Source organism: Lepeophtheirus salmonis, chromosome 9, assembly GCF_016086655.4.
Source record: "Lepeophtheirus salmonis chromosome 9, UVic_Lsal_1.4, whole genome shotgun sequence".
NCBI classification, from domain to species: Eukaryota; Metazoa; Arthropoda; class Copepoda; order Siphonostomatoida; family Caligidae; genus Lepeophtheirus; species Lepeophtheirus salmonis.
In genome coordinates, this window is record NC_052139.2 from 16,007,639 (window position 1) to 16,017,619 (window position 9,981).

Consider the following 9,981-nt stretch of genomic DNA (forward strand, 5'->3'; position numbering starts at 1 on the left):
TGGGATCGCTGGTATTGGACATTCTTGTTTGATTTCTTCTTCAAAGTTTCACGCAAATATTTATATATATAAATATATGAAGTATGCTTAAAAATTTTAATTTTTAAGCATACTTAATATATTTATGACGCTCTATTATGTTATTCATGACTGAGGGAAGAAGGAATGAAAAAAAGCTTTCTCTCGTGTGTGTGTTTTTCTTTTCTGGAAAAATAAAAAGACAAGAAGAAAAAATAATAATAATAATAAAAAAAAAAAAAAGAGAGGGAAAATTTTTTATCCAAATTTAAATGGCACTTTCTCGAGAGTCAAGTTCAATGAACCTTCTTTTTTTTCCTTCTTGTAATAATAATAAGTATTTGTGATACATATTTATTATTAAAGTAAATGTATTTTTGTTTATTTTCAAAGTACTTTATGATGACTAATCAAATAAATAACAATGAAAAAAAAAACGAAAGAAAAACATAGCAATCCTCCCGTCAAATAATTTTACACTAAGGGACATTGATTGATCCAGCTTAATTTGCTAAAATCCCCTGGTAAATTTACTAATGCTTACATACATTAGACGTAGAGGCGCCTCATTACTATTACTTTTTGTACCATTTGCGTACCAACAGAAATGCAGTGAGTGGGATTCTCCTTATATGAGGTGGTGGTGTGGGTCATTCACCCAAGGACTGATTATTTTTTTTTTTTTTTTTTTTAGAAATAAGAACTAAAACTACTTGTTTGTTCAATCCACGACGTTAAAAAATAAGTAATGATAAATAAAACAACACATTAATTGACTTGTAGAAGTAACCTTGAAAAGACTGCTGGTGTCATGTTGAAGATTTCTTCCTCAATTTTGCTCATAAAAGAGCAATGGTTATTTTTGGAATTTACCAGGGGGCGTCCGCAGGAATTTATATATATGTTTTTGTTTTTGGGGGGGGGATTTTTTTTTAAGAAAAATTAAAATTTTTTGAAAAAAAATATTAAAAAATTAAACTTCAACACTAACATTTTTTCAAAAACAAATTGAAAATCCACAATTATTAACAAAAAATTTAATTTCTTTGATTTGTTTTTTTCCTATTTATTTGAAAATTTAAGATTTGATTTTTTTTTTCAAAAAAATAATATTTAAAATTTAATTTAGTTTTCAATTTAAAAAAAAAAAAAAAATTCAAAATTCTACCCGAAATTTTTTTGAAAATAAGATGATTTATATAATTTTTTGGAGAAATATTTGAAAAATCTATAGTTATGCGGAGAAAATTATTTTTTTTGGAAAATATTAATTAAAATTTATAAATAAAATTTTACACAAAAAATCGTAAATTTTCTCGTAAAAATTCTTTTATTTGTGGGGAGGGTGGCTACAGCCCCTCCAACCGACACTCTGCGGTCGTCTTGTTTACACATACATTTGTAAGAGCAGTTCTAAATTAACCAATCTATGTATATCTCAATAGTTGTTGGGCACAATGTTCATAACTCAAAAAAATAACTTTAATGGACAATTCGAAGGGCACAAAATGGTCATTTGTCGTCATTTTTTTTTTTTTTTTTTGCACTATGAAGTATCTTATTTAAACCTACATAATCACACCAATTTGATATCCCCAATATGTTGTGATCGGTAATGGATTTTTAATTACCATTTTTGTTTTATTTTTACCTCTCAAAATTTAATTTAATCCTATTTTGACCATATATAGTCTTTGTATCAAGTTACATCAAAATCGATTTTTAACTTTTGTCGTAATCCTGGTGACCAAAAAACTAACAGAGGCAAAACTATAAGATTCAATATGGCTGTGGAGGTAAAAATATTAGTGGTATTTCATTCTAGAAGTTATATTTTTAATTTTCATACATAAAAATAGACAAATACAGACTTTTGAAATGACTTTATGAAATTCATTTTATTGTAAAAATCTTTGAAAACACCTTTATTCATACCCATATTATTATATAAAGTAAATATTTGAGTTACGATAATTTGGTTTACATTCCAGGATCTGAGAAGGCAAACTCTAAATCCCAGAATAAGACAGAGCCGTGACTAGGTTCGATGTTTAGTGGCTTGATATTTTTATTCAGCTATTCTTGACATCGTTTAGCACTTTTTTTAAATTTTGTACAAGAACTAAATTTGAAATTCTTTACGAAAAATAAACGATCATGATATTAAATAATAGGTTGGGAAAAAAGTAATTTCGTATTTATAGATTTATTTCAATACTTTATAATAAGTGTTACAATCATCCGAGTGCTATGCACGTTCAATAATTTGTTGCCAACGAGAATTCAACTTGATAATGTCTTTTCGAAGAGCAAAAAAACTCCGACAACCAATTTTCACAGGCCTCTATTGAGTCAAACTTGTACCCCCAATCACGTTGAACAGGTGGTTCTCACTTATTGCCAGGTCCAGACTGTAGGGTAGATTTATAAGAACTTCCCATCATCCAAGTTTCCGAAGCTTGTGGTGCGCCATCAAAGATTTGTACGGCCAGGAGTTGTCTTGATGATGCCTTGTTATCACCTATTTATCAATACTGGCCGCTTTTGTTCCATTGGCAGCTTCAAAAGTTCGAGTTGTTCAGAGTAAAGGGCACAATTGAGCGGAAACCAACACAAACCAAAAGACTGTTATCCCTGCGTACATTGTAAAATTTCTTGGTCGCTTTCGACGCATTATTTTCCTCTGTCAGGTACTAAAAATGTAAAATTAGGGGATTTTTTTCCTTGCAGACCTCCACACTCTACGCATGATAATTCACGACTGAACCCGCCATACTGTTAAAAAATATTTGTAGTAAACACTCACACCTTTACAACACGGTATCGTATGGTCCAATAATGAACAAGATATACTTAGTTGAAAAAAAGTGCCGGGAAATACGAAATTGTTTTTCTCCAACGTATATAATCTAATTAGACCCCTTAGTAATCTAGTCTATGAATTTAAAATATAGTCGTATTTCTGAAGTTGTAGTAGAATAAAATGTACATTAATATCAGTTGGGGACCGAAACGTCGTTCCGGCATAGTTACGGTACATCCTTTTAGTGTTGTAATCCAGTCAGAAAATAAGAACAAAATCTGTGCCATAAAAAATTAGTCTTGATACATCAAATAGTATAAAATTTGTGCCTCAGTTGACAGAGTTTTTAATGAGCTATTATGATGTCAAAAGGAAAATTATTTGATTTCGATGTTAGCTAAACAGTCTGATAAAGATCAAATATCGTTTGTCTAGTTTGAAAACGGCAGAATTTCTTTCCATAATCTGAAACTCGCGATAGGCATATAAATATCAGTCTAAGTTGTTATACCTAGAAGGAAATCCCGAGGTTTCAACACTAATTAATATGGTATAAATAGATTTGAGGCCCAGAAAGGAGGTTTGATCATACTATCTATTATCTATGGTTATAAAATGAGTCATAGTTATAAAAAACCAAATCACATCAGTTGCTATTTCCTTGATGTGAAAACCATTAAAATATAATATATATACTTTTGCAAAAAAAGTGAAATTTTTTTTTTGCTTTTTATTATTGAACATTCTGTACATAGATACTTTAATTTCTTTTTTTCTTTTTGCTGAGATTGTCACAATGGGGAGAGGAAATTTATGTTTAGGTATACATATATATATATATAAACAGGGCATGTTGCTATGCGGAAGGTAAGACAACAACAAAAGAGGAGAAATCTCCTTCATACATAAGAGTACAAAAATATAAGATTTGTATATATATATTATTCATGCATAAAAAACTAACTAAATAACTCAGGGCACGCCTCATACACACTCACAACAGTCAAAAATATCCACACAACTACTACACTTCTTTATTTTCAGCTGTTGTTAAAGAAGAAGGGTTCATTGAACCCCTCATTTAATATATATTATGAAAATTATAGTTGCTTTTACTTGGGTAGACAGGTGCTTATGAATAATAACAAAAAGTTATGAAAAGGGAATCTGAAGATGACAGAAGGGAAGGAATTGACAAAAAGTGGAGGAGAGCTGAAAAAGAAAGGTCTTGAGGGAGGGCAAGAGAGAAGAGAAGAAGAAGAAGAAGCCCTTTTGAAAGTCAATTATTACCTTTATTGTAACTTATCATCATCACTCAAAAACGTCTTTTTAATTACATAATCCTCTCCCTTAAACCATTTTTTTATAATGACAAATTCCGGGCTGTATTAAGTGACTTGAACGCCGTCAATCCCTTCTCCCTCACTTACAATCATACAATACAACAGCAAAAACAGGAGTGTATTGAGCCAGCTTCTCATACTGCAACATACACTATGAATACGACTTTGACTACTACATACATCCGACTATTACTATGTGAAGGAGCGAGCGAGGGAGCGAGAGAGAGCACAATTTTTTTTCTTTGCTCTCTTACTCTAAGTAGTAGTAGTAGTAGTTGTAGTTGTAGTACTACTCGTAATAGGAAAAATGACTTTTCCCCTTCCATTTTGCCGGCCGTAGAATGAGAGAAGGAGGGCTCAGATTATTATAAAATACTCCGAAGTTTTGTACGGAGAATAGTCAGTTTTTCGAAATCCATTCGTCCGTAAACTCAGGCAATATCCTCTTCTCTTTTTTCATCTTATAAAGAAAGATTTATTGGTCACGGGTATCGAAATTTCTTCAATTGGATACGACTCTTTGAATTCATTTCTTTCAAAATTTAAAAAAAAAAAAAAGAGAGAGGATAATTCTTCCGGCCAAATTTTCCCCCCATAACAATTTACAAATTATTAAATAAACTGTCAAAATGATGAATAAATTGGATCCCACTGGTCTCTACTAAAACAACTCCACTTGCATTTAAAAAAAAAAAGCCATTTTGTTTGCTAATTTATCTGAAAGAAGTAACCACAATCCATCCATTCAACATGCATCATCGCTGCTCTTCATATTGCCCATTGGACCCAACTGGACTCTACTAAAGACATGTGCAAAAAGTACCTAATCAACGAGGTTTTGATCTATTTGATGCTCATATTTCACCATGCAATCTCATACAATTTTGTTGGAGGAGAGAATGTCCAGGCCACCGAGGAGACAACTCTTCCATTCTATCCAAAGCCAAACCACCCAGACCTCCTACCCTCCTTCTCCTCAATCCTTCATTCCGTATATGATGAGAGCACCCATGAGACTGGATCCTTTGAGTTCGATGCACAGAAAAAGTCGAGTGAATCGAAGAGCATGGGAAGGAAAGATTTGATCTCTGGTGGTAAGTTGGGATGGATTGCTCTCAGTCCATTATTTAACTTTCTGGGTTTTGTTCTTTTTTTTTGCTTCCAAATCTGCATTCATGACAATTTAACTGAAGGATAACTTCTTCTCCTTTAAAAAATAACTAGGTCAAGAATAATGTATACTTATATAAGTATACATTATAATATATACTTATGTATTGCTGCTTCCTTAATAACGTCATCATTAAGAAATTTATCACATGCAAAATAATAATAAAAGGAATGTACAAAAACCAAAAACAAAAAAATTTATGCAATCTCCACATAGATATATATAATATTCATTTTCTACTATTTTTTTTCTTTTCTCATATCCTTTTCCAGAGCTACTAGTTTCTATTCCGTTGAAAGTTATTCTCTCCTCTCTGAAGGACAATCCTTTCCTCCTTGGGAGGGACTTTAAACAAGGATCTCCAAAACCGTCATCAACCCCCCCTTTATTTTCAATCTCTTCACATCCTCTTCCTCAGACGTCTTCCATAGATGACATCCTCTCTTACATTGGACTCGGGCCTCTTTCCCACCCCTGCAAACTAGAGTTCATTTGCTCCATAATCTCAAGACCAATCAAATATCGTCCTCTTAGTGATATTCTATATCTTCTTCTCACCTCACCACAGGAGTAAGTCCATCCTTATTTTGCTATCTCATTTTTAACAAATTTTAACAATAATCTCCATCCCTCTTATAGGAAAGATGAACCCTATAAACAAATATTGTTAAACAAGAGCCATACTTGTGCTCCTATTCCAACTGGTTTTTCTAACTGTCATGAGCCTCAAAGAATCAATCTTGGAATTCTGAGACTCTGGCAAAGGTTGTCAAAGTATTATGACTTTCATCTATCACCTTAGGAGGATGGGTGGATACGAAGTAAAATGGAAAACTTTTCCATATCCCTTTATTTATTCAATATCCTCTCCACTCCAGTTTGAATCTTCCTTCTTTACCAAAATTTAGACAAACAATTTTTTTTAAATATACTATTTATATATACATATATAGACCATATATCTCCCCGTGCCAAAAAAAAAAAATATTAGCCACATCTTATCATGAGTAAAGAAAACTAAAGTTTTTCCTCCTGTACGAAAGTACATTTAGTTAATTGACTTTTCTTTAATAAAAGCCCCTCCCTTTTAGATAAATTTAAACCTTCCCATGTATATATATTTATATATGCACTTATATACATACACACTATTTCATCTAGGTCATATTCTTTGGCTATATTTACTGCCATTCATAAACGAAAAAAGCTATTTAAAAAAAACCCAGAAAAACTTAGGTGTATCTTTTTTAATAACTTCTTTGATTATTTTTATTTTTTTTTTTTTTTTTTGACAGCTCCTAGGTTATTTCTTGTGTTTTTTTTTTTTTTTTTTGGCTACCACTGTGATTTCTTCTTCTTTTTTTTTTTTTAACTAAGTAGATTTTTTAAATAATAATAATTTTATAAATAAGACAACAACTCCAAGGGAAATATTTTTTTTTAAAGAACTATTTTTTTCCCTCCGTCCAAACACAACTCATTTGTGGAAACTTTCACACTTTTTTCTCACTCTCTCATGTTTAATTTGTTAATTGACGGTACTTTTACTTATATATATATATACTGAAATATATATATGTATACCCTTGTATATTATATATTTTTTATATCTATAGCAAAAATGATTAAAAATATCAAATAAATATTTATACACAAAGTTTGATGGATTGTCTTCATAGTGTGTTATGGGTTCTGGTATGCTGATTATTATATATACATATTTATATGAATTGCATGATGCAATCATCCTTGGTAGCATATGTTTTTGTTTTTTCAAAGTCCAAAGGATGTTTAAATACTACAAGATGACAAGATCGTTCATTTACAGAATATTACAAGTATATGTTATTTATAAAAAAAAACATTTGTTCTTCATGACGCAATTAATAACGATTTATTCTTTATTTCGTTAATAATTAATTAAAACATACTAAAGGAATTTACAACTACAAACTACTATGGCTATTAAAGTAGTAATAATAATAATAATAATTTTGAGGTGAATAACCCTCAATCTCTTTCCCCTTTGTGTTTTTCACTTAGCCGATTTGTATTCTTTTCCTTCCTTCTCTAATACGAAGTGAAACTCATTTCACTTTGTGAACCTACATGATTTTTTCAATCTTTATATCATATACTTGTTGGATATACTTACATTGATTATTGCCTCTGCCCTACTTAAATAATAACTATATATAACCAATATATATGTAGAGGGTCTTATCTTATCTAGTGGCACATATTTTATTATTTTCTATCCGGAATGATAATGTTGCAAAATCACAAAGGAGGACAACAAGACTTCTTATCTCTGAACAGTGCAAGCTGAGATGGTTGGAAGGAGCAAAGAAGCTCTGAAGGGCAACAAAAAATTCACTGTTTATTCCAATGAATAAGCAAAACAGTTGCTACATCACATCCAAACATCCAGACAATGTTGGCGGAGTCTACCCTCCCATTTAGGTTAAGAGGAAGGAGCAACTCAATGCGGATGCATAAATTGAACTTCTGAATGAGAAAGTCCTACCAAAGACTAAATAAAAGTTCGTGGATAACTTAAAACGGAGCTCTGTTTCATCTGTAGAATTATATTTGGAAGGATAGGGGGTTGTAAAATGGGATACAAAATTTCCTGTTAAATAATTTAGACCCCTTCTGAAAGACAAGAATTCCTTAAGAAATTTCCAATTGTTTATTCCTTAAAGTTTTTTTTTTAGACAACGGTAATTTTTGACAAATTCCTTAATTTGAGGATTTACAGTAGAATTGAGGATCAACGTGGGAGTCATTATCCCTATATTATAGCTAAATATGGACTGGGGTTTGTGATTACTACTAACGTTATGACAGCTAAGCTGCTCTCCTTAAAAATTTCGAAAAATCGTTATTGTGTCCATTAGGTCGGTTTGTTTCCTAATTTTTTTAAATTTCCGTTAAATCTATTCCAGAATAGTTGGGATTTGGTAAAGAAATATCCTATGCAAAATTTCATAGCCCTACGATATCATTTTTAGGTAGCTTCAAGCTTGAAAGGAGACAAAAGTTATTTACATTGTCAATAAAGATTGACATTCATAATTATTCCTTATTTTACATTTATTATTAATTATAGATATTATTTTAACTTATAAAAAAAATATAAAAAGTATATTTCTAAAGCTACCTATAGACTAAAAAGAAAGAATAAGCAACGAAAATTTGTATCTTTATTTACTGAAAATGTAAAAAAATGATGCACGCTATACGCAGATCATCAAATTTTCTAACTTTTTTTCTTTTTATTTGCTCCATAAGACAAGATTCAAAAATACTTTTTTATCACTTTTTATAGATAAAATCAATGTGTATCATAATTATTTTATGCAAAATAACTATAATTCTTATAATATTATAATATAAACTATTCTTATAATATGATCGAGACGTGCGACCTTAAAATGACTACGTAGGGTAAGATAATTTTGCATAGATCAATTTCCGTGACCGAAAGTTACACCTTGTGCAGGTTCGCCATAAGAAGTTCTGCCCTGGGAAGGTCTTCCTTTGCTTCAATTAGAAGTCCTTCGTAATTAATTATGAAATTATGACATTTGAGTAATTAATATGAAATAATGTTTGTTTCTTATTATAATGAATTCGAACCATTTGATATGTTCAATTTAAAAAAATATTCAAATTGACTAATTTAAAATCTTATAGTATATGTAGAAGATACATATACTATAATATATGTATGAGGGCGAAATGCCCCAGGGCGAAACTGCTCCGAGTGTAACATCCTAAACCATAAATTTTATACCATGCATCACTTTTTCGACCAACCTGTAATCGAAATTGGAAAAAAAAAATCAAACCGCTGTATTGTCCGGTTCATTTTTTGAGCATTTTTATATTTTTACATACCGGCAGGTCATTTTATGCAATTCTAAGTATGTGTATGTTCAAATATATAAAATATAAACATGTATGCAAAAAATAAATGGCCACCAAACAATCATATATATGTATGTATTCGGGGCCTTAAAATATAAATCTTGTACTTTTTCATTTTTTTAAAGCCTGGTCATGATGTTTAAAATCAAACTCTTAGATTTGATACCAAACATGATAACAGAGTGTTTAAATTATTTTAATTACAAACTATTAATCGATTTTGTCATTTCAGACCGAGTTTTATATATTTTACATCCAAACCGCACTTTTTTTATAAAACTAATCATTACCGACTCTTAGTCAATCTTTAAAAAACACTTATTTATATACTATATATTATAGTGATGGAATTGTGTTCAGATGAACTATCTAAAGTGCCACTGAATATAAAATTACACTATTATCACAACCATATCTGAAATATTCATTATATTTTGTTTTGTATTATCCTTTTCATTGTATTGTAAATTTGTCATGGTTTCCATGCATCATTTTTTGATTGCAACTTATATAACAGGTTTGCTTGTATATACCACTGCAATCACAGTCACATTTTATCTTATTTGGTTTCTAAAAAAAAACCAAAAAACTCCAAAACTTTCTCTCCTACTAGTGTTGCGATTCGTTGCGGAAATTACGAGCCCGTACATCAAGACCCCTATAATTTTCGTTTGGACCGATGTAATTCAATTTCTCTCTACCAATTCATACGA

General features: G+C 30.6%; 1 protein-coding gene and 1 long non-coding RNA gene across 2 annotated transcripts; one reads left to right on the forward strand and one right to left on the reverse strand.

Moving 5' to 3' along the window:
* Positions 1–2,208: 2,208 nt before the first annotated feature.
* On the reverse strand, positions 2,209–4,359 carry LOC139906307 (uncharacterized). Its single transcript, XR_011781744.1, has 2 exons — positions 4,112–4,359; positions 2,209–2,711 (listed from the first exon to the last, which is right to left on the reverse strand). It is a non-coding gene; the product is annotated as an uncharacterized lncRNA (long non-coding RNA).
* A 132-nt stretch (positions 4,360–4,491) lies between these two features.
* On the forward strand, positions 4,492–6,992 carry LOC121124227 (uncharacterized). Its single transcript, XM_040719379.2, has 3 exons — positions 4,492–5,258; positions 5,608–5,905; positions 5,975–6,992. The coding sequence occupies exons 1-3, from the start codon at positions 4,973–4,975 to the stop codon at positions 6,135–6,137; spliced, it is 747 nt and encodes a 248-aa protein (XP_040575313.1). The 5' UTR covers positions 4,492–4,972; the 3' UTR covers positions 6,138–6,992.
* Positions 6,993–9,981: the final 2,989 nt, after the last annotated feature.